Raw genomic sequence first — 24,174 nt, 5'->3', positions numbered from 1 at the left:
TGCAACAGCAGCACAGGAGCACGAGCACGCTCACCAGGGGGAGGTCCATCAACACCTGCATGCCGTCTCCTGGTCCCATGTGAGCCACGTGGTTGAAGTTAGTGGGATTAGAAATCATCCGTGAGCGCAACTCTGGATCCTTCAGCATCTCCCTAAAACAGAGACAACGAAAACACAGTTTTTTTATTTAATAGCTATAATAAGACCATTGGAATTAGTTAAAAAGGCTGAGCGCAACGTGGATGCTGGAGCAACCTCTGTGGGGCTAAAAGGGGGCATACTGTGATTTTCTCAAGTCTTTCAGAGTAAAACTATATCCATCTATATGACCATATATTACCGTTGGAACACTAAAAATCAAATAATTTATGAAATATGAGCCATTTTTGTGGACTCCTTTCGTACTAGGAAGTAAAACGACTCAATCTCTGAGGCTCCGCCTTTCACTCCTTGTTGGTCCCGCCCATTTCCCCAGACATCCTAAAACGGGTGTGTCCACGCATGCAAACGAACAACCTCCGAAGTTTGGATATGGATATTTTGGAGCTTTAGACTCCTGACCCACAGTCTGATCTCTGCAGATCAGACACAAGAAGAACCCCTTTTTCTCAAGTCGATGCTAAAATAACAACACTTTGCCAATAATCACCATAAACTCAGCGGAGAAAATGGGTGTTGGTGTTAGACTTGGGGCGGAGCTGGCAGGGCAGACTCTTCCTGAAAGGGGCTGTCTCACGTTGTGACATCAGCACGTGAGGACCTGCTCGTTTTCATGGGTATGGGAGGGGCTGCTGCTAAAAGGATTACTCAGAAATGCGAGAACAGATAAAAATAACCACTTTGGGGTTGTTTACCGTAAGGAATGAACAGTATAATGCACTTAAAAGCTCAAAACGTTGGTTTTTCATGGTATGGCCCCTTTAAAGAAAACCCTGGAGGCGGAGCCAGCAGCAGGTCACATGTCCGTGTGTCCTCCTCACCTCCTCTGCTGCAGCCGCTCCTCTTCAGGAACCTTGAAGAGAAACTTCCTTTTGCTGCGGGTTCGAACCATCGCCTTCCTGCTGTGCTCCGACGTCTCTGGGATGGTCAGGTCACCCGCTGAGGTCACACAGGTGGGACACACATCAGCTGGGGCGTGGGGGTGCACAGAGGATGGATGAGGAGTGATTTTTACCTGATGAGGTGTTGCTGAAGTAAATCAGGCGCGGGGGTTCGGAGCTCAGCAGATTTAGCGTCCCTTCCACGTTCAGGGGTCGGATCTAAGAACAAGAGCACAGTCGAGTTTCCGGTCGCAGTGAGGCTCGCTTGCCTGTCATTGGTTACCTTGCACAGAGAGATGGTCTGCACCCACTCCATGGTTTGCACGTCGAACACGTCCACGCCGTACTCACTATAAACTGTTAGATGGGAGGAGTTTGAGCCTGAGAGAGATAGAGAGGATGGTAAGTAGAGCACCAGTAGTTAGCTGAACCGCTGAAGACACAGGTCATAGGGACGTACAGCAGGCCAGCGGCGTGGCGGGCCACATCAGCTCCTGAGAACGAGAGCGGCGCCCCTGTCCATCCACGTATATGCCGAGCTGGCTGAAGCAGAGCAGCACCTCACTCGAGCCGACCTCCAGGGCGTGCAGGGCATCCAGCGGCTGCTGCGCCAGGAAGGCCAGGGTGGGGTCGGCGGGGCTCACCAGGCTGATGGGGGACGACTCCCCCTGCAGGGTCAAAAGAGCAAAGCCGGAGGGGTAGCCGACGCACAGCCGATCCCGCACCATCCCCAGCCACTGCACTGTGCCGGGAGCCTGCACCTCCCACTGCTTTTTGTGGTGCGGCTTTGCTCGGGTGATCTCATAGCACTGGACCTGGGAGAGGGGAGGGGGCGACATGAGCAGGATGTACTGTGGGGCAAAGCAGTCCAAACTAGTGCTGCCACAAATGATTGTTTTAGTAGTCGACTAATGGTGGCAGCCCTAGACCAAACCAAAGCAGCTCTCTACCTGACGTTTGACAGCAGCCAGAAGGTAGGCGGGGCCTCCCTGCCGCAGCACACCAGTGCACAGAGCCTGGCAGCCTTTGGTTTCAGTTAATTTGATGTCAAAAAAGGACTCAGCCCCCTCCAAAACCCCCCAGGGATGAAGGTGCACATGGCGGTTCCGCCCACACAGGACAGCGATAATCTTCTCCTTTGGGACCAGGTCAACCTGATGAACTTTTTTACAGTCAGCGGCGCGGACGATCACTGCGAACAGAGGGGCGGAGAGTCAGTGCGACCTGGCTGTGACTCTGGGGGGGTCAGTGGGGGTGTGTCTCACCATCTCTGGTGACCTCCACCACAAACAGCCCGTCCTCCGTTCCCAAAGCGATTCTTTCTCGGTCTACATGAAAACAGAACACAGTCAGCTTTACAGAACCGGCCGTCCCAAACTCCCCCCTGCAGGGCCGTCACACACCGAGCACGGCGGCGGACAGCGTGGTCTTGATGAGGGGCAGCGAGGCGTCGTAGGCTTCGTGCAGCCGATGGACCTGCTGGCTCTTCAGCTGGTTCTTGGTCAGGATGCTCTGCAGGCTCTCCAGCATCCGGACCCACTTCCTCTTCTCAGCCTCGCTCTCCGCCAGAACCAGCAGGGACACCGACGACAGCTGCGACATCAGCTGCGAGGACGCAACCTGCTCACGACAACCACCCGTCACTTTGATTCAAAGAAAGAGGACAGCTGACCGGGGGAGGGGGCACCCCACCTTAAAGATGCAGGGGATGTCCTTCCGGGTGGCGTGAATCACATCAGACGCCATCACTGAGCTGACAGACAAATCCTCATCCCTAAACACGAGAGTGCTGCACGTTAGAAACACTAAGCCACACCCAGCACAGGTCAAACGCCCCGCCCCTCACCTGAGGTCAAGAACAAGACTGGCCACTACCCCCGCCTGGGTGGACTTCCCCTCTGGGACATCGTAGAGAAACAGTTTGCAATCAGAGACGATGGCGTAGGCTCGCTGCCAGCCTTTCTTCACCCCGCTTGGCTTTGGGATCTGAGCAGAGCAGGTGAGAGCGGTCATGTTACTGTCATGGACCGCAAATCTGTTTGCTGAGCTTCTGAATCCACATGTGAATCTGATCAGTCTCTCATGAAGCGTCTACTGCCACACCCCTCTCTGTTATTAATCGATAGTTTGACCGTTAAGCACAGATAATAAAATATTTTAAGATAAATCAACAGAGAGTTTGAAGACATTTTTAGGCTGTATTCAGACTGGACACGATCATTTCCCCCAAAATCCAGAAGGAAGTTTCAGTCTGAAAAAATCAATTTGAATCGATTTAAGCTTAATAGATCAATAATCGATTCACAAAAGATATAAATCGACTATATAAAGCGACTGTGACAGCCTTTGTCCCGCAAAACTCTTCAATGTTAGGAAGACGCTGATAGTAAAGTTGTAAACACAATGTTTTCATGGCTGTTATGTGTAGTTGATTCAAAGCAACTGGGTTATAAAAAGCATATATTCATTTGTTTAGCGTCTCTATAAATTAATTGATATTATTTAAGTAATATTCAGGACTTTGACTGTGTCCTAATGGAGCCATGCTGTGATGACGCAGGTCCACCTGAGCTCCTCCCACAGATCATTCTCAGCTCTAGTTAGTTGATTTCAAGAGGAATGGGAAAAAATCCCAAAGGTAGAGAAATAGTTCTGTGTCATATTCTGATGGTGGGAGGTGGGTGCAGCGGTGCTGATGTCCTACCCTCACGTATCCCCTGTAGGCCGTGCCGATGCCCCGCTGCACATCGATGCCCTGTGGCCTCTTGGCCTGCTCCGCTGGAATGGGGCAGATCAGGGGGGCGTGGTCTTTGCAGGACACGTGGCAGATGAAGGAACACACTGAGGAAACAGGGAGCCAAACACGATTAAACTTAACGCTGGTTCCTGCCTGCATGCACACAAGAAGCTGCATTCAGAGCTTGTGCGTGGACGTACCTTCGCAGGCGTAGCCCTGTCGAATGAGCCCCACCATCAGGGAGCTGCAGTGTGTGCACTGGGTGGGGCTGGAGAATGTCTTGATGCTCAACTGGTGAGCTTTAGGCTGAAATGACACAGAACCCATTAAAGCTCAGGCGTGGACTGACAGCATGGCAGGCCTGAGGAGGCGGGGCCTACCTTTGGCACAGTGTTGGCAGAGCTATAGGAGCTGGGGGAGGGGCTGATGGGTCCTGAAGCTGAGCGTCCTTCCTGCTGAAGCAGCCAAAAAACAGTTCAGGTTTTTATTTTAAAGAGAACGTTCAAAACATAGAAAACTTAAACAGACCTCCTGCTCTGCGGGCGGGGAGGAGGGCGTGGTGTCGGGTTTCAGAGGAATGGGGTCGATGTCCGAGGTCTGTAGGGAAAAGAAGAGAAACTCGTCTTTTTCCTCAGGACCACGGTAAGTGGCTTATGATGGCCGAGTTCAATCAAGAGGAAAGGTCCCCCCATTTACAGCAGTGAGATTAGATCTGACCGCTACTTATAAAGACAAACTAGCAGAGGTGAGGCCCCGAGGATTGTGGGTAACCTGGCAGCTGAGCTTACCTCCTCCCAGAGTGCGTGCAGCGAGGACGCAGACGCCTCAATGCCAAAAGAAAGAGCAATAACAGCAGTTTCAGACACTCACACCTACACCTGCAGGACATCATGTGACCACTACAGCAGTCGCATGATTAGGGGGTGGGTGCAGCGGACGAGAAACTCACTCTGAAGGTGAGGTCTGGAGCCAGAGGAGATGTGTTAAAGTACTCAAAGATGGAGTCCTGGAAGTCCTGAAGCTTCAGACCTGCAGACAAGGGAGGAGCAGTGGCTTAGATCTGTGCAGAACTCTGCAGAACAAAATGCTGAAATGTTGTTAAAGATCTATGAAAGATCACTGATATTGGCTTAAATTTTTGAAAGGTGTGTAGTTTGCTTTAAAATCCTCAATGCAAGCCAATTTTGCAAAAAACATGTAATGTGTTGTATAAATATTAGATAAACTTCAAATTAACCAAAAAAACTTTAGTAGATGCAAAATCAGCCTAAAAAGCTATCATATTGCTAAATTATTAGCTCAACTCCAAAATAGCCTAAAAATCTTTGGTAAATGCCAGATTATTAAAAAAAAAAACACACAACGTTAGCCTGTTTCTAAAATATTAGGTAAACTCAAAAGTAGCCTAGCAGACAACAGTAGATAACAAATTAGCTGAAAACATTAGCATTAGCTAAATTCCAAATTAGTATTAAAAAACCCTCAGTAGATGGTATATTAGCCAAAAATGTTAGCATGTTGCTAAAATACTAGCTACATCCCAAATCGGTATTAAAAAAAAACCTTAGTAGTTAACATTTTAGCCAAAAATGTTAGCATGTTGCTAGATCACTAGCTAAATTCCAAATTAGCGTAGAAAACATTTAGTAGATAACAAATTAGCAAAAAATGTGAGCATGTTGCTAAAATGTTAGCTTAGTTTTATATTAGCATAATAATCATTTAGTAGATAACATACAGTATTAGCCAAAAATGTTAGCATGTTGCTAAAGTATTAGCTAAATTCCAAATTAGCGTAGAAAACATTTAGTAGATAACAAATTAGCAAAAAATGTGAGCATGTTGCAAAAATGTTAGCTTAGTTTTATATTAGCATAATAATCATTTAGTAGATAACATACAGTATTAGCCAAAAATGTTAGCATGTTGCTAAAATACTAGCTAAACTCCAAAGTAGCATCAAAAACCCTCAGTAGTGATGTTGGGAAAACAACAGATGATATGTTTTCTACTGAATGAACCCCCCCCCCCCTCACTTTTGTCGGGGTGAGAACGGCTCTCCTCCACCTCCTTCTTCAGGTTCTCCATCTGCTCTACCACCTCCTTGCTCCTGTCCTCGGACTCTCTCAGCTTACTGCAAACACAGGGACAGACGCATGTCAGCATGGAGGTAAATGTTGGGGGATGTGTGTGGCGGCGTGACCTCTGACCTCTCCAGGTTGATGTTGGCAGCTTTAACTTTGCGCAGCTCCTCCTGTAGCAGCTGTTTGGCTCGAATCTCAGCTTCCAGGGCAGACTGCAGCTCCAGACGAGCTGACATGTCCAGCTTCTGGCTGCGCCTCACCTTCCACAGCGGGTCCTGCCATGGGGGCGGGGCCACAGAAACATGGTCAGCACCCTGCAGCTCATGGCGTTAGAGACAATCATGCGAGGGTAACACTAAACCACCACTGTGCCGGTTCTTACCAGAGGTCTGGATCCCAGACTGGAGCTGCGGAGGGTTTCCAGCTCCTCTGTCATCTTGGTAGCCAGAGCCTGCAGGTAACCTCGAGCATCCTTCTCATCACTGACCCTGAACCAACAGAAGAAACGATCAGGTTGATATTTCAGACAAATTTTGTGGTACAAACACCAAATTTCAATCAGAAAACCACGTTAGCCGCTAGAAAAATCTACAATGGCAGCCATTTGCGAAGACTCAATTGTTACGAGAACATTAAATGTCTCAATATGGCCTGATCAATCATGCCTAAAAAGCTGTCTTTAAACTTGAGGGGTATTCACTGAATACTATTACCGTTTTTTCTACACTGTAAGGCGCAAATAAAAGCCTAAACTTTTTTCAAAAATCGTCCTTGCATCTAATAATCTGGCGCGCCTTTTGTGTGTACCAATTTCCAAAATCTGGAAAAATGTTCTTGTGCAACTTTGGGGAGTCTCTGCTTGATTGTCTGACCATTTCTGGCAAGCGCTACAGACTGACCACCAGCAATCAGAGAAGCAACCTACCACTGGATGATCTCTGCGATCTGAGCCTCCCAGTGAGCCACGCTCTCCTTCTTGGAGGACAGATCCTGCAGGTCGTCTTCCAACTGTCGGTTCTGAGCGGTCAGGTCATCAACGAAGGAGCACAACTGGAGAGGAGAGGACAGGTACACACGTGCACGGACAGCTGCTCCACATCCAGCCGGAGCGCGGACTTACCTTATCCGTCTCTGCACTGAGTTTACGGTTCTCCTCCGTCAGCAGGCTCTTCTCGCGCTCATACTTCTTCTTCAGAGCAGCTACAGCTTCATCCGTCTCGATTTGTCTGCAGAAACACAAGCGAGGGGTCACTTTGAGCTGGCTTTCCAAATCCTGCAGCTCTAACAATGAAGTATTATCAGGAATGGATTGTTTCTTAAGATGTGTCGAGGTGTTTATCCACCCAGATCCATCAACGTGACCTATTCTCTTTCTCTGGTTTGCAGATATCAATCTGCCTGATTGCCTCGACAAGAAGCAGATTGGCAGCCATGTTTCTGCAGCTTCAGTTCACTGAGAGTCACAGGTGTCAGAGTGTTGGAAGGAAAGTGCAGAGCAGGACCAGCAGGTGACTCACCTCTCCTTCTTGGCTTTGTCCAGCTTGTCTCGGAGCTGGAGCAGCTCCTTGTTGGCAGCCAGTTGTGCTCCCTCTGACTCCTGCAGGTCTTTGCGCATGTTTTTCATCTCCGTGGAGTGAGCCAGGTCTCTCTGCAGGAGCTCCTGCTCGTAGAACAGGACCTTCTTATCCAGCTCTGCCTTCAGACGCAGCAGTTCCTGCTGGGACTCGGCTCCGGCGGCAGCAGAGCCCTGACCCTGCTGGTGCTGGAGGCAGAAATCTGCATTTTCTTCTGCTTTCCGGTCAGAACAACAGGTGAGTGGACACGGCCTCTTACCTTCAGGCCCTGCAGCTCCGTCTCCAGCTGCTTGGAGTAAACCTCGCTGTTCTCCCTGAGCTTCCTCTCCTTCGATGCCTCTGCCTTTGCCTCATCCAGCTGCGCCTCCAGCTGCCAAACACATCAGAAAAAGGCTCTTATTGTGAAGGTCGCATGCTAGATCATTGGACACAGGAGCAGAACTATGGGAAAATAATAAGTATCACCCCAATTTATGAATGCGCATTCTTAACTTGTAACTCATATAATACATTATGTCCAGGGCAGCCTGCTATCTCCGTTACTGGTGACCAGTGCTTGGGACAGAGGCCCGTGTTGGAGCCGCTGTCAGGGGAGGGGCCGCAGAGAGGAAGCAAAATAGTTCTGGGAAATATTTTTATTTTTAAAGAAAGAAATATTTTAAAACGCTTATTTAGACTTTTTTATAGTGATGCACGATATTGACTTTTTCAACCGATATCTGATATTTTCCAGCCTGTTGCAGCCGATACCGATATTTTTATAATACTTGAGAAAACAATATTTTCAAGTACAAAGTAAGAGTGCATGGTTCTTATTTATTCCAACAAATTTACAGAACATGTTTAAATAAATTGAACAGGTAATATAAACACTATTAGATTTTTCAGTCTGTTATACATCTGTAAATAGAGAAAGTGCATTTCAATGGTCAGAACAAATGTGAAGACTTTAATAGCAATGTACCAGGACATTTCTTCATTCAAATAAGGGCCAATATAATAACGTGCAAAAGAAATAATTTAATCTCAAAGTGCAAAAAATACTGCTTTGTTTGAAACTGATGCGCAAAATAAATGGTTATAAATGGTGTATTAATTGTGTGTGTGAGTGCGTGTCGCCAGAGAAAGAGCGAGAAATGCTCCGTCTTTGAGCCGCATGCTGCGTCCACGCCGTTGTCGGGCCGCTAAGGCTGAAACTTTTGGGGTGAGCAGAGAAGTAGTAACACAAGTTTGAGTGTTTAATTATCTGTCCATTTTATCGGCAAATTATGGGAGTGACGTCATGATCTCCAATATCGGCCGACAATCATCGGTAACCGATAAGATCAAGCAACCCATCTTTTTAATATTAATTATTGGGAATATTTGTTTTGGGAAAATGTCAGTTTAACCAGATATTATTCACAATCTAAGTTTTAAACGGCTGATAAGAAAACTCCTGTGTGCATAACAAGTGATTCGTGCTTAATTTTTAAGATTTGTGTGTGTGTGATTAGTTTCAAGCTGTTGTAATTTGAATTTGTGCATGTGTAAACTGTATTTTTTTTGTTGTAAAATTTTTATTTATGCACAAAACATTTAACAAATCAAGAATTGTGCGCACACAAATCCTCATTTTCCCACGGATTCTAATTTACGCACAAACCCAGAATTACAAACGCACAAATGAAAAATTCCACACGCACAAATCAAGAATTACGCACACACATCAAGAATGTTTTTGCACAAATCAAGACTTACACTCACACAAATCCTAATTTATGCACGAATAAAGAATTAAGCTCACAAGTATTACGCATAGAGAAATAAAGAATTGCGCATTAAGCACACACAAGAACACAAGAACCGGTTAAATCATTCTAAAGGTTTCCTGGACCTCCAGAAAAGCTTTGAAGCAGAGCAGTGGTGTGTGCTGCCTCCTTGTGGCCATAAAAGAGTAATGCACCATGACAGGGATTCTTCACTCCAGCTCTGAGGTCAAACTACAGTCTTCTTTGGAGCCTTTGGCACAGAGGAACTGTTTGTCTTTTCAAATAAAGAGTCTCCATCGCTCTGAGGAGACAGAGAATCTGAAGTGACTGGAGAAATCTCACCTCCTTGCGGTTCTTTTCCATCTTGCGCATCTCCTGCCTCATGCCATCCATCTTTTGCAGGAGCCCATCCGCCTCCTCCTCTTTGTCCCGGAGCTGGCGAGACAGTCTCTGCTTGGAGGAGCGCAATTCAGCCATCCTCTCCGACAGCTCGGAGTACTCCTGCAGGGCCAGCTTCCTCTGGGAGTGCGCATCCTTCAGCTCCTTCGTCAGGCTCCTCATCCGCTCCAGGGAGTCAGCCAGCTGCTGCTCAGGGAGGAACAGAGCGGATGAGGATATGTCCAGATCGTAGTGATTCCCAATGCGGGTCCTTGAGATCTACTCCTCATCCTGACTGACACCTGATCCAGGTAATCAGCAGCAAGAAGTCCAGAGAGAGCAGGAAAACTGGCAGGGTGGAAGATGTCGAGGACCAGGATTGGGAAGCTCTGTGCTACAGTTTTAGGGTGTACTAGTGCTAAGAGAACCCAGATTACCTTGTGGACATCCTCCTTCTCTTGTCTCAAAGCCTTCACCTGCTTTTCCAGAGTCTTCAGTTTGGAGGCGGAGCTCTCGTAGTCCTGTCTGAGGGTAACTGCCTCCTCCAGCTGGTGTTCCAGCCTATCAGAGTCTGCACCACGGCAGAGGCGGGGTTTAAATACACGACGAACAAGACCTCACAGATGTGTATGTGATGCTGCAACCAAATTTGATTGACCTGCCAGCTTCTTCTTGAGGCGGTCGATCTCCTCATTCAACTTCTTGATTTCTTTGTCTCGAGATAGAGTTCCTCCTCGAGACGGCGCCTGCAGAGCGAGGGTGGACTCTGCAGGTTCAAGAACAGAGGCAGTGGGTTAGAGCCACAGTCCGTTCTGGACTGGGATGATGCAGAAGTCGCTCCCACCTTGCAGCCGCCGGTTCAGGTCCTGTTTTTCCTGCTCCAGGCACCGGATCCTCCTTTCAAAGGACTCCACGTCCCGGCCTTGACCTTCCCCCTCCTTCTGCAGGACGCCCTGTGCTGCCTTGCTAATGGAGCAGCGGTCAGAGAAGCAGCTGTTGGTGGTGAAGGTGAAGCCAACGAAGGGGAGATGCTGGCCGCTGAAGCCGGTGTGAGACACCGGAGGTCCAATGTCCTGCAGAGAAACAGAGTCCGGATCATCTGTACAGTCCTGAGGCTCCGGAGCCAAAAGAATAGTTTTTAAATTTAAATAGTAAATAAAGTAAAAAATAAGACGTAAAGCAAAAATAAAAAAGTAAACTATTCTATGCATGAACAAGAACAGTATAACCGACAGTGGTACTACCCATCATGTTCCAATAATCCATAAAGCAGTTTGTTGAGCAGTTTGAGAAAGTCAAGCTCCAACATTTTGACAGATTTGTGATCAGTAAGCACAATCAAAATTCATATTTTAGGGTTATTTGGCAGATTTTTGAACAAACTGAAGTATTTTAGGTGCCCCTTTAAAGAGAAACCACACCCTAAATCAATGTCAAATCAATAAATGTTTATCCTGTTCGGCTTGCGACCGAAGGTGTGTTTTGGATTTTGACCCCCTGAGCGATTGAGTTTGACACCCCTGGTCTGAAGGGTGAGCTAAGACTGTGGCTCCTGCTGGGTTGTGGTCAGCAAAAAATCAACCCAAATAACTCTTTAAAAAGGTTCCAGACACTAGGTATAATGTAAGGGAGGGGGCTAAACGCTGGCGGTACGAAGCTCCGTCCTCACCGGGTTCTTCAAAACATCATCATCCACATCAAAGTTGGAGGTGTCTGTGGGGGAAGACACCTCCGGTATGTAGGGCGCCTCCATGGAGCGGATGTTGTCCCAGTCAATCCCTTTGAAGAACGGGTGGCTCTTGAAGTCTGAGATCCCATTCAGACCGAGGCGACGCTCCCTGGAGCAGATAAGCCTCTGGATCAGATCCCGGGCCTCCTCTGACACGTCACTCACATGAGAGGGAAACTGGAAGCGCTCCTGGAAGCATGAAATAAAGCAGCTTTTAGAGGGAGACGGGAGCTGATGGCAGAAATGGAGAGCAGGCTGTCTGTCCAACAGGGGACACATTCAAATTTAGAAAGTAGGACGAGAGTCTGGAGAGAGATAACCTGGAAACAGCAGCTGAGGACAAGAAATGAAGCTTCAGAAATGCTGGCATCAATGAGAATATTTATCATCTTTGAACTGCTTACAGGAGCCGTCTCACCTCGTGATTCATGATCTTTCCATAAGTTTCCACCAGCGACTCAGCATAGAAAGGTGTCTCTCCAAAAAGCATCTCATACATGCAGACTCCCAGAGACCACCAGTCACACTCAGGGCCGTAACGACCCATCCCGTCCTCCATCGCCTGCAGGATCTCTGGGGAGATGTAATCCGGGGTGCCCACTGCCACCGAGGACTGCACCTGCATCGGTCACAAGTTTAGGCACAACAACTAGAGATGCACCAATCAGACAAGACTGGAGAGTGTGTTACCATGCCATCCTCCATCATGTGCAGACACGACCCGAAGTCTGCCAGTCGGATGTGACCGTTCACATCGAGCAGGATGTTGTCTGGTTTGATGTCTCTGCACAAACCCGAGAGAAACAGATATGGCTTCAAATTTCAGCCAAAAGTCTCCCTCAAGCGTATATAAGAGGTTTCACGGGTGCAGGTTCTCCGCTATCGTGAAACCTCTTCTCCGCTATCGTGAAACCTCTACTCCGCAATCGTGAAACCTCTACTCCGCAATCGTGAAACCTCTTCTCCGCAATCGTGAAACCTCTTCTCCGCAATCGTGAAACCTCTTCTCCGCTATCGTGAAACCTCTATTCCGCTATCGTGAAACCTCTACTCCGCTATCGTGAAACCTCTTCTCCGCTATCGTGAAACCTCTTCTTCGCTATCGTGAAACCTCTACTCCGCAATCGTGAAACCTCTAATCAGCAATCGTGAAACCTCTTCTCCGCAATCGTGAAACCTCTTCTCCGCAATCGTGAAACCTCTTCTCCGCTCTCGTGAAACCTCTATTCCGCTATCGTGAAACCTCTACTCCACTCTCATGAAACCTCTTCTCGACTATCGTAAAACCTCTTCCCCACGCTAGTGAAACCTCTTCTCTGCTATCGTGAAACCTCTACTCCGCAATCGTGAAACCTCTACTCCGCAATCGTGAAACCTCTAATCCGCAATCGTGAAACCTCTACTCCGCAATTGTGAAACATCTACTCCGCAATCATGAAACATCTACTCCGCTATCGTGAAACCTCTTCTCCGCTATCGTGAAACCTCTTCTCCGCTATCGTGAAATCTCTTCTCCGCTATCGTGTAACCTCTACTCCGCTATCGTGTAACCTCTTATTCCCATCGAGAAAAATAAATATTTAATTGTTACTAATATGACATTAATATCAATTATCGTTTTATCTCCCAGCCCTAGAAAATCATCAGTATAATTGTTTCACCATGACATAGATCCCATTCTTTCAGATACTTGTTATGTATGTCGGCTCAAAACCAACATTTGTTTTCATTATCTGCACTATTTATTTTCTTCAGTTCCATCACACTTAAAAAAAATTACCACATATCAAAAACATTAAACATACCAAGAAAAGATTGATTTTCAAGCTCAGTTTTAAACTAATCCTAATAAATATAATAAATCTCCAAATCATTACACAAACAGGTTAACTTCAGATGTCGTTTTGTGCAAAGCAGCAAATGTTTCATATCAGTTTGATAACCATGCAAGCTGCTTCAGGAAGGGAGTGCCTATACTACATTTTCCTGTAAGCGCTGCTGCACTAGATGCTGGCTTCCTGCCTCTCACCCTTGCTCAGCAAAGAATTAGTCATGTGATCCTCACACAGCCTTCTACGTGCTACCATGGTAACCATCTTAGTCTGTTCACCTGCAAACCTGGTGTACCTGTGAACGTAGTGCTGCTGATGAATGGAGTGGATGGCGAGGACCATCTCCGCCACGTAGAACTTTGACATGTCTTCTGGGAGACGATCCTCGAACTTACTGAGCAGAGTCAGGAGGTCCCCGCCCACGTAGTAGTCCATGACCAGATACTGCAAGCACACACAGAGACACCATGTTTACACAAACGGCAGCACTGACAGAGGGTTTTGGATGAAGGTGGTTGATGTCACTGGGGGGGGTGAGGACAGAATTAGATGGAGGTGGATGATTCACTAGGAAACAACTGAGGAGAGCAGCTCCCACTCAGATTATCTTTAGATACATTGTAACAGGGTTCTTCTCAGTGGTCTTTTAATTATGACTGTACTGATATTAGCCAAAATTTGATAAAGGACATAGTTTCTCCAGAGCGGCAGCAGGTTGTGCTCGGGTTGTGGGCGAGACTGTACAGAATAACCCCGCCTCCTTTTATTTACACTAAAGGTGCATTCACACCAAACGTAATTCGCACGACAAATTTTTGTGCCCCGCCCCTCTTTTGTCGGACGAAAATTCGCTGCTCATTGCCTGTCCAAAAATGAGCTTGACGCCACGGCCGCATGAGGGAGGAGCTAATGTTTTTAGGATGATCACTATAAGGAACGGTGTCTGTGGATATCTCCCTTAGAATGTATGAAGACACAGATGATGTTGAGGAATAAGTCAGGTCGATTTATTGTGAAGAGTTCTACCAAAACATCAGTAATCATGTCTCCATGTTTGGGTTTATATGATTATTAGTAAAAGATTTTCTCGGTACAGGGGGCTGTTTCTGTATGACAGCCGCTTCCACTGTGTTTCTGTGTCTCTGTCTTAGCTTGAAGGCTCTCTGTCTTGTATTAACCTGAAAGAAAAAAAAAAATAGGAGACCTTTTTCCTTCTTTTTATGTCTCAATAAGGCCTGAGCCGGCAGCCTCCACACCCCGCAGCGGCTCTCTGTCTGCCGGCATATCGAGTGAGTGAGTTCGCTACGAAAGTGAAAGCTGGTTATCTGTCCAGAGTGTATTTCGCCCCAAAGTAGCCAGATGACCTCTGCAAACCTGCTGCTCCAACAGGTAAATGAAAAAGATGAAACTTCAGGACAAAACTGGTCGCTTTAGACTAGTATTCTATGCCCAAAGCTGAGATCCTGATTGGCAGATGTGACTACCTGTCCGATTTCAGATATTTAAATTTTGTTTGCGCCTTGTTGCTCATACTGAGACGTTTGCGCAGCGCCGATCACTCAAATCGCGCCACAGGACTTCAGATCGCCTCATGTTGTGTCTGTTCCATTGGCTTAACATTGATACTGGGCGCCTCCACTGGAAATTGCGTTCGGTGTGAATGCACCTTAAGGGTGAAACGGATCACTGATACGTACGGATCACTAACCAAGGTTCAGCCCACACGTGTACGTAGAGTCAGTGGAAGGCTGTATGGCAAGCCAAAAGGATCAGATAATAATTATTATTTGAAATATTTACATGTTCCCACAGCTAGTTTAAATGCTACAATTAATACCAATAAATCTTGAAAGTTTAATTTTAACTTCTTAATTTCAAATGTAAGTTTGGGTTGGGGGGGGGGGGGCAAGGGAAATTTGCTTTTTAGGAATGTTTTTAAGAATAAACATTCTTTTCTCTCAGTTTTTGTCGATTTGGTCTCCAGACATGTAAATGTAACCAGAAACTAATTTTTTTTACATTTTTGTTTAAGTTCAAAATTCAAAGATGTGTGTGTTTATTTATGCTTTGAAGTACTTTATGCGTGTTATCTTATATCTTAGAGCTTTTCCAAAAAGTAATTTTAGGCTTTTATCTTCTTGTTTTTTTCTATTTTTTTTTTTTACTTTTTACTGATCTGAAAAATGATCTGATGATGTGAGTTTCATGATCTGTTACACACCTAGTTTACACTCTCTCCCATCATCTTACAGCCCCTCACAACCCCAAGCTAACAATAGCGGTGCAACAAATATGGGGAGCAATATCAGAGCTATCCAGTCGTTTAGATCCAGATTCCAGATCAGACAAGGACAAACAAAGATGTTCATGGATCTATTCAACTGTAAGTGAATGCATCAGAATGGACTTTTTGGACATGCTATTTCACATCCAGAAGCTTTTCATATGATTTGAAAAAAGAAAAACTTAGAAATGCTATATTAATCTTAATTTATTTTATATATATATTACCTCTATCATGAGAAAATGAGACATGAACATGTTAAAAATACACAAAAAAGATTATCATCAGATTGAGTTTTTATAGGAATTTCTATTCTCGATGCTTTTCTTCTACGCTCAGTGTTTAGGCAGTGATACCTGCCCTACAGGTGAACACACAGAGAGGAAATGTGAATGTGAAACCACCAAGACATACATGAACTATCGACTAAAGCTTTCGTCAAGCGTTCTCACCAAGTAGTTGTCATCCTGGAAGGCATAATGCAGACTGGTGATCCACTGGCTGTCTCCTTTCACCAAAACATCTCGCTCTTCGCGGAAACACGCCGTCTGCAAACATGACCAGTCAACCAACATATTCCCAGCGCCACCGCGACTCAGTTACTTGACAAAGGTGGACCCACCTCAGCTCTCTTCAGCATTTCCCACTTGTTCAGAATCTTCATGGCATAAACCCTCTCTGTGTTCTTCATCTTCACCACGGCAACCTGAACGAGGGCCAGACGTTACCATTGAAGAAGGAAGAGGCGGGAAATTTGGTGTGGTCAGAAAAGCATCTTCTTAGTTCATGTTAGAGCAATCGCATCTCTCATTTAGGATGCCTCAGCGTCCTCCTACAAGAGCTGGGGGAGGTGACTTCAGTACTCCTGATCCAGACGAGGCCCAAACGAGAATAATGGATGGATGGGAACCAACCAAACGGGGACCGTAAACTCATTAGTCTGAGCTAATGGAGCATAGAAAGCATGGAAAACATTACATGATTTTCTGCTGTCACTCAATGCAACTCGGTTAGCTTGAGAAAAACGTCCCCGTATTAGTGACGTTCTTCAACCATGAGTCAGCATAAAAAGGCTAAAACAGGAAAGTTTGAATCAGGAGCTTCTGCACTCAAACAGGAACCCAAAGAAGACGTCACACAGACGGTCACACAGACTCAAAAACTGAAGACAGAAATATTGTGGAAGATCCTATGCAAGTCCACAGAACGACATCCAGGAAAAACAATATGGGGTCAAATCAGGATCAGCTTAAAGTGAATGAATAGAAGAGAAAAATAAAATGAACATTTGAAAGCAGTTTTAAACTCAATAATACATATTGAAAACTTAAAGGAATTTTTGAAAATTTAAAAAAATAAAATTGCACATTTGAAAAATAAGATTGAAAATCGGAAAAAAAATATAGAAAATTTGTAAAAATAAAATGTACATTTTAAACTTGAATAAAAAAACTGTTTTCGATTAAAAAAAAAAGATGTTTATTTGTATTTTGAACTTTCCTTTTTTGTTTTTCATTCTTTGCTTTCAGTTCTTTGTTTTCACTTTCAATTCAGATCTTTAGGTTTTTGCTGCTGAGCTGATCTTAATTTTACATGGGGGCGGGGCTTTAAGCACCTTGCTGCACATTTTCTACACTTTTCTCAGAATATTTTTCACACTTTTCATTTTTAACTCTCACGGTTCAAACTTTCATAGAAAAATAATTCTAGCATTAGGATGAAAACAAGGATCTGATCACGATGAGGATTTATGTAAGGCTGCCAAGCTGCAAGTCTGTGTGAAAAACGCCAAAGAGGAGTTTGATGGACAAGATCAACAGCAAAGATGAAACAAATCCACCAAACTGCGAGACTGTGAAAGGTGAACCGCGATATTATTGAGGGCAAACTGCACAGTCGTGATACTGGTCTCCCCAAGTTTGATCGGAGTGGGCGACGGCGGAGACAAAAACAGACAACGCTCTGCAGCAGAAAAGATGTCATCACCATTACCTCTTTGGGAATCATGGGATGCATTTTCGGTAGCCGGTGAGCTCAAAGCGCTGCCCCCATGTGAAAATTAGGATCAGCTCGGCAGTGAAAACTCTGAATTGAAACTGAAAACAAGAGATCAATCTGTTTTTTTGTTCACTTTAAGATGATCCTGATTTAACCCCATAAAATAAACCACGATTAAAGTCTACACGTCACAGAAGCTGTGAATCAGCCGTAGAGCCCCGATGGAGGACACAAGTGAAGGTTGCCCATAGGAGATTCAGATGTTGTCTGTCAATGAACTGCCTTTTTTAAGTTCAGCTTATTCAAAGGTTTGACTCCAAGTTCAAAAATTCCATCTGTGAAGTTTTATTTTGCAGTGCAGTGCTGTCTTCTATCAGGTAGTATTGTCCTGCAAACACTATCCAAGAAGAAGAGCGGTGGGGTCAAAAGCGATTCTTACCTCTCCAAAAGCTCCTCGACCAATCACCTTCAGCATCTCAAAGTCGTCCCTGTGCAGCCTCATGTCCCTCACGGCGGTGGTGAAGGGCTTCACTGCAGACACACAGGAAACAAACGGGTCAGTCTGGAACAGGTGTGCCAAAATATTGATATTGCGATTAGGGCTAGAAAACACTGGGTACCTTACGATATGATGCGATACATGTGTCACAATATTGATAATATTGCAATAATTGCTAAAAATCGTCTCTAATAACTCACATTATATAGCAGGGGTCACCAACCTTTTTGAAACTGTGGGCTACTTCATTGGTACTAAATCATACGAAGGGCTACCAGTTTGAAATAATACATTTGCTTAGTTTGCCTTTAGTTCTACATTATTAATAATGAATAATGATACTTCTCTATGTGAAGACACTGATTCCTTAGCATAATTATCAATAATGACAACAAGCTAGGAAACAGATATCAATATTCAGAACTTTATTAATCTCAACAGATCTTGTCACATTTTGAGGTAATAACCAAATGCAATGTTTTTAACAAAATTATAACTTATTAATTATTAATTAATTATAACTATTATTAGTGGATCTACGCTCCTCAGATGCTTTAATTCAGTCTAGTGCACCCGTCCCTTTATTTTCCTTAAACCTCTGAACAGGTGTATTGACAGATCCCACAGCAGACAAGAATCTGCGCATGGTGCGTTCACTGAGCTCTGGACATAAGCGCACAGCCACTCGGCCCAACTCAGTCTGCTACAAACTTTGTCATTTTTATACAATCTGCAGCAAAACAAATCAGTTTTTCAGAGAAAACGTCGACAATATTTAATCAATCGATTATATCCGGATCAGTGCCGGTGTTCTGTGTTTTCTCTGATAAACTGCTTCGTTTTGCTGCCGATATCCAGGGCTCAGTGAACGCACCATTCAGAGACACTCAGCAGCTCTGGGTTTTGTTTCCATTACGCATGAAACTTTAACCAAATTCTAGGAATTTAGAAAAAAACAGTCTCGCAATGATACGGTTTCATAATTATGAGATAAAACAGAAACCAACTCATGCGATAAGTCATTATAAACACGGCGATGTGTGTGTGTTTTTTTTATTTGATTCACTAAAAAGGAGCATTTGAGTGACATCAAGGCAGTGTGGTGCGCGCGTCCCGCACTGGCTCGCGCAGCGAGTCCACTGACAGTCTCAGATGCAAGTCAGAAGTCTGTTCAGTGGAATGTAAAAGAATGTCCAGAACAAGTATTCAGGGTGCCAGCTGCAGAAGGTCGGCTACAGATGACGCGATGAGGAAATCTTGGTTATTGATTTTACAGAGGAGATGCACGATCAGCTGTGACGCTGATCTCTCATGGCGCCCACTGTGCTGTACTCAGACAGACACTTCAGCAGCGCATTTAATTACAAAAAAGTCAATTTCCATTACAGTTCTGTGAAAAATGTCCATCCATTTCAATACGCCCCCAAAACCAGCTCCTCTACGCGCAAAAACTTTTTTCGAAAAATGCGAGTTTTTTTTTTTTCAAACTGTGTTTCCATTAAAGATAACTAATAATCAAATATTCTCGGTGTCTCGATGTGGGAAAGGGAGAAGGGGACGCCTCATTCTTTGTTATTAGCTGCGTTTCCGTTACACATTTGCGCAAAACTTTATGTAAATTCTAGGAATTAAAAAAAACTGTTTGGAAATGACACTGTTTCCATTAAATCATAATTTTGCGATAATGCACAAACCAACTCACGTGACAAGTCATTAAAAACACGGCGATGAAGGAGAACAAGTATTTTTTTATTTTTATTTGATTCACTAAAAGGGAGCGTGTGGGTGACGTCACAGCTCTGTCTGGGGCGGGCGTGCAGCGCAGCTCGACTAAGAAAAGAGAGAGAAGTCTGTTCAGTGGTTAAAAGAAAAATCATTCTAACAAATAAGCATCTGGACCTTTTTTCTGTCTGAAAACACCACAACATAAATTCAAGTTTCTGTCACGGCGCCCGCGCTCATGAGACTTCAGGCTCCAAGCTGCAAAAGTGCGTCTGCAGATGAAACAATAAGGAAAGGAGGAGGAGGAGATGCTGCGCGATTCTGTATGACCCGCACTTTCTAAAGCGCTTTGACGCTCCAGGACCTCTCGGTGCGCCGGCTGTGCAGCGCTCAGATCAGACACTTCATACCGAGAAGCGCATTTATTTAGAAAAGAGTGTTTACATTACAATTTTGCGAAAAATGTCTATTTCCTCCTCTAAGCGCAAAAACTTTTTTTTTCGAAAAATGCCAGTTTTTTCGAAATTGTGGTGTTTCCATTAGGAGAATTTACTATCCCAATTCCAATTTGCGAAATTTCAGAGTTAATGGAAATGCGACTGTTGATTATCTCGTTAAGGAGAAAACGATTTTAAAAAAGAAAAAGTGGGATAGGCCGTTTTTGGCTTCAGAAATAATGAACATGTATTTTTAAGATGTTTTAACTTTTAATTCTTTATATAAAGGCAGGTGTGATTAAAAAAAAATTGCATCACAATAAGATAAAATTTTCGAGCAGCTCACAAGTGAGTTGTGCTATTTTTAGAAGAGACCTGCGGGCGACTTATGAGGTGCTCGCGGGCGACCTGGCACCCGCGGGCGACGTGTTGGTGACCCCTGTTATATAGAATAACACATAATTTTGGGGAAACTGTATCCCCATTTAAATTTTAGCTTGAACACAATCATAATACACAACTTGTGTCTTATATTGTGCAACAAATAATAGACATTTTGTGCAACATTTCTGAAACCAGTAAAACTATGTCTTTGAAAAGCACTGAACCAATAGAATTTGAACTATCTGTAAAATTCAGAGTTAACAACAGTAAACATGAACAGAAGTGCCACTACTTTGAGCTAAATTGTTGTAAACAGAACAAAAGTATAAGAGTATAAGTCGCAAGAGAAAAAAAATTCTCATCAAGAAGAAAACCATATATAAGTCGCACTTTAGGAGAAAAGTTTGACGTTTCAGAAAAAAATAAATAAATACATCAGCCAACCCCAGCGAAGCTAAAGAAAAAAAAAGTTAAAGAAAGAAATACAAGAATTCTAATCTTTTGATCTGTATAAAAAAATATAAAAGTTTAAAAGGAAAACAGTCAGATTCTCCTCCATGTTTGTTTTGGACGACACTTGTTCTGCTGCTGTCAGTGGAAAATACTTTGGATGCAGCGCCCTCTAACGGGTGGAAGAGAAAACAACCGCTAGAGGACAATTGATGTTTACTGGGAAAATAACAAATATATAATCCTTTTGATGTAAAAAAAAAAAATAAATAAATAAAAAAAAACACACAAATAAGTCGCTCCTGAGTATAAGTCGCACCCCTGGCTAAACTATGAAAAAACTGCAACTTATACTCCAGAAAATATGGTATAATGTTTTACAGTCTCTTCAAACAAAAATTAAAGATCAATACTTTGGTGAGAATCCATCGAGAATCAACCGCAGGACTAAATATTGCCATATAATGAAATGTCCACATTTTGGCACACCCGTAATTGCAATATATTAAGATATTTAGTCCTGCGATTGATTCTCAACGGGTTCTCACTAAGTATTGATCTTTAATTTTTGTTTGAAGAGGCTGTAAAATGTTATTTTTATCACCTTTTGGTAAAGCATTCCTTTGAAGGTAGATAGGGGCGCATGTTTCCTGGCTGTTGTGGGAACCAATGTGTCTAGCAGCTACTTGAATTATTTAATGTTTGTTCTGTTGTTTACAAAAATTTTGCGCTAAGTAGTGGCACTGCTGTTAATATTTACTATTGTTAACAGTGAATTTTACAGATAATTCCTATTAAATTTGTGTCAATGCTTGTCAAAGACATAGGTTGTGTAAAAAATTCCTCACTAATTGCTTACTACTAAAAAACTATAGTGCGGGACTATACTGCCCTGTATTTAAAAGGAAATTTGGACACAATGCTCACTACTTCACGACGTCACCAATTTCACAAATTAAAAATCGAATAAATGCGAAGATTTCACAACGTTTTTTTACGACTCCATTGGGTTCTGATGGTGAAAATGTGGATGCTTTATTAAAATAAACACATATTTTGGTCAAAATTGTTCAACCGCAATGCAATGTGGTCTATTTTCACTAATCTAGTGAGCATCAATGCACGCTATTTTTTTGCAAAGACTTCTGGGAAATTTCTAGTGCACTTGATTTTGGAATTAGTAGATTTGGACATCAGTAGAAAATGCCGAACGAACTATATAGTGATTAGGGGGGAATTCGGACATAGCTCCAGTATTACAGATTTGCACTAAAGTATTTATTATTTGTGCACATAATAAGACAAGTTGACTATTATGATTGTGTTCAAGCTAAAAGAAAATAAATGGGGATATAATTTCTCAAAAATATGTGTTCTTCTACATAATGTGAGTTATTAGAGACGATTTTTTTTTTTTTTACCAATTATCGTAATACGATGATATCGTATCACGATATCATTGTATTGTGAGGTGATTCCCAGCCCTGATCTGAATCCTGAATCCCCCCTCCCTCCTGAACTGGTGAGTCCAGATGAGGCAGACTGCCAAGAGGCAGAGCACTGACCCGTTCTATGGGTCAGACTGGAATCAGACTTACAGGACCAGTTCTGACCCCACCCACATCTGAGCTCATCTATCTCCAACCGCTGGATCAGGATCAGGGAGGAAAGACTGAAAAGATCCAGCTCTCCAGAACCCGCTGTGACAGGATTAGAGAAACCAGGTCACACTAAACCGGGTCAGAACTGCCAAACTGGGCCGGCCAAACTGCCGCTCTGCTTTCAGAGTTGCTGCAACTCGCCGCTCCCTCAGGGAGGGGTCAAAAACAAGTTTCCGGCTCAGGTGTAAGAGCCTTCCCGGGTCCCGAGGCGGGAGGGCCCGGTCCTTACCCCACTGCAGGAAGTCGGTGACGTGCTTCTCCCTCTTTAACGGGCAGCTGGAGCACTCGCTGTAAAGGCAGATGAGCAGATCCAGCAGCGCCTCCACACTGAGGCATCCCGCCGCCCTCCGCTCCAGCAGCAGCTCCTCCAGCCGCGCCAGGCGCTCCTGAGCCGACATCCTGGCCGAGGACTACCGCCCGCTGTCCCCCGAAAGTCCGGCCGCCGCCGCTGCGTCCGTGTGCGCCGCTTCCTGTCGAGGCTGCTAGCAGCAGCTAGCTCGTTAGCTTAGGAAAAGCATTCCCGACATTTTGCTCCGGGTTGCTGCCACTTCAGAGCGTGTCCGCCGGTTACCCGAGCCGCAAATCTCCGTGAGCCAAACAGGCAGCGGGCCTGCGCGCGTGCCGCCTCCGCATCGGCTTTAATCCGATCAAACGAGACTTTCCTCCCAGAAATCAGGACGTTGGAAAGAGCGTCGAATCTCAGAGGTGCCGCCGCTCTTCCATGTTAGCCGCTCGGTGTACCATCCCGGGAAATGGGTCTGAGGCTTCGGAACCAGACCCGGTGGTATCTGAATGTCCGTAAACTCCGAGAGATAAAACACCGACGGATTACAGGCGAAATTTTGAGAGTTCGAAGCTGCTACCGGTGTAGTTGATCAGTAGGAATATGGCTGAATCCAGGTCGGATGAGCCAGGACAAGCTCCACAACTCCAACCCCGCTTCCGTTCCAGCGGCCTTCACATTAAAAGTCGTCCCACTTTTTTGAGCAAATTAATACAAATAAAACATGTCTCAAAACTATCCAAAGTTTTTATTTTTCTTCTTTCACATGCGTTCCTATTTTTTTATATTTTCATTTATTGCTAATTCACACACTGGTTTGATAATAAGGGTTTTTTTTTTTTACTCATGAGTTCCTTTGAAGGACGAGGTAGGCTTCATCCATGATAAACGGAAAAAGTGGATAAATAAAGGATTTAGTCTTAAAATCCTGTCATGATACAACCACGTCAATAAGACGTCCGCGTTCAGCTGTGTGACAGAAAAAACTCGTTGGACTTCATCTTCTCCTCTGGTTTTTATTCTGAAGGGTCAGCTCCCGTTCTGGGAACTTCACGTGCGGCTGCGCACGGATGTGACTCATCCCAGAGGAACTCGGAAGCCCCGCCTTCCTGCATCGGAAACGCTCCCAAACGATGACGCCGACATTTGATTGACAGAAGTTAAGAGTGGACACCCCTGTAAAAAACATAGACTAAAGAATAATTATTTTAATAATATCATATATATATACATACACATATATATACATATATATATATATATATATACTGCTCACAAAAATGAAAGGAGCACTTTAAAGAAACACATTAGATGCTTCAGATCTCAATATG

At 44.4% G+C, this 24,174-nt stretch overlaps 1 protein-coding gene across 4 annotated transcripts in view; it reads right to left on the bottom strand.

The window, feature by feature from the left end:
* Positions 1-23,972, bottom strand: part of cdc42bpb (CDC42 binding protein kinase beta (DMPK-like)) — a gene marked incomplete in the record, with an annotated part of 29,498 nt that extends 5,526 nt beyond the window's left edge. Inside the window, 35 exon segments of one of the 4 annotated variants that reach the window (XM_024291276.2) lie at positions 35-152; positions 981-1,098; positions 1,175-1,259; positions 1,324-1,421; positions 1,501-1,855; positions 1,991-2,232; positions 2,306-2,368; positions 2,444-2,660; positions 2,733-2,814; positions 2,887-3,026; positions 3,745-3,881; positions 3,978-4,083; positions 4,158-4,229; positions 4,306-4,374; positions 4,566-4,601; positions 4,727-4,806; positions 5,814-5,911; positions 5,988-6,136; positions 6,244-6,349; positions 6,787-6,911; positions 6,982-7,087; positions 7,379-7,623; positions 7,695-7,805; positions 9,529-9,771; positions 10,002-10,135; positions 10,223-10,330; positions 10,409-10,637; positions 11,234-11,482; positions 11,712-11,912; positions 11,984-12,077; positions 13,421-13,569; positions 15,862-15,957; positions 16,032-16,115; positions 17,847-17,938; positions 22,790-23,972. In XM_024291276.2, coding sequence (XP_024147044.1) covers positions 35-152; positions 981-1,098; positions 1,175-1,259; positions 1,324-1,421; positions 1,501-1,855; positions 1,991-2,232; positions 2,306-2,368; positions 2,444-2,660; positions 2,733-2,814; positions 2,887-3,026; positions 3,745-3,881; positions 3,978-4,083; positions 4,158-4,229; positions 4,306-4,374; positions 4,566-4,601; positions 4,727-4,806; positions 5,814-5,911; positions 5,988-6,136; positions 6,244-6,349; positions 6,787-6,911; positions 6,982-7,087; positions 7,379-7,623; positions 7,695-7,805; positions 9,529-9,771; positions 10,002-10,135; positions 10,223-10,330; positions 10,409-10,637; positions 11,234-11,482; positions 11,712-11,912; positions 11,984-12,077; positions 13,421-13,569; positions 15,862-15,957; positions 16,032-16,115; positions 17,847-17,938; positions 22,790-22,958 — 4,806 coding nt within the window. 4 annotated transcript variants of the gene reach the window in all.
* Between the last annotated feature and the right edge of the window lie 202 nt (positions 23,973-24,174).

Source organism: Oryzias melastigma, linkage group LG24 (assembly GCF_002922805.2).
Source record: "Oryzias melastigma strain HK-1 linkage group LG24, ASM292280v2, whole genome shotgun sequence".
In the NCBI taxonomy this organism is placed as follows: Eukaryota; Metazoa; Chordata; class Actinopteri; order Beloniformes; family Adrianichthyidae; genus Oryzias; species Oryzias melastigma.
Note: the sequence above shows the minus strand (reverse complement) of the source record. Positions and strands in the feature narration are given on the sequence as shown.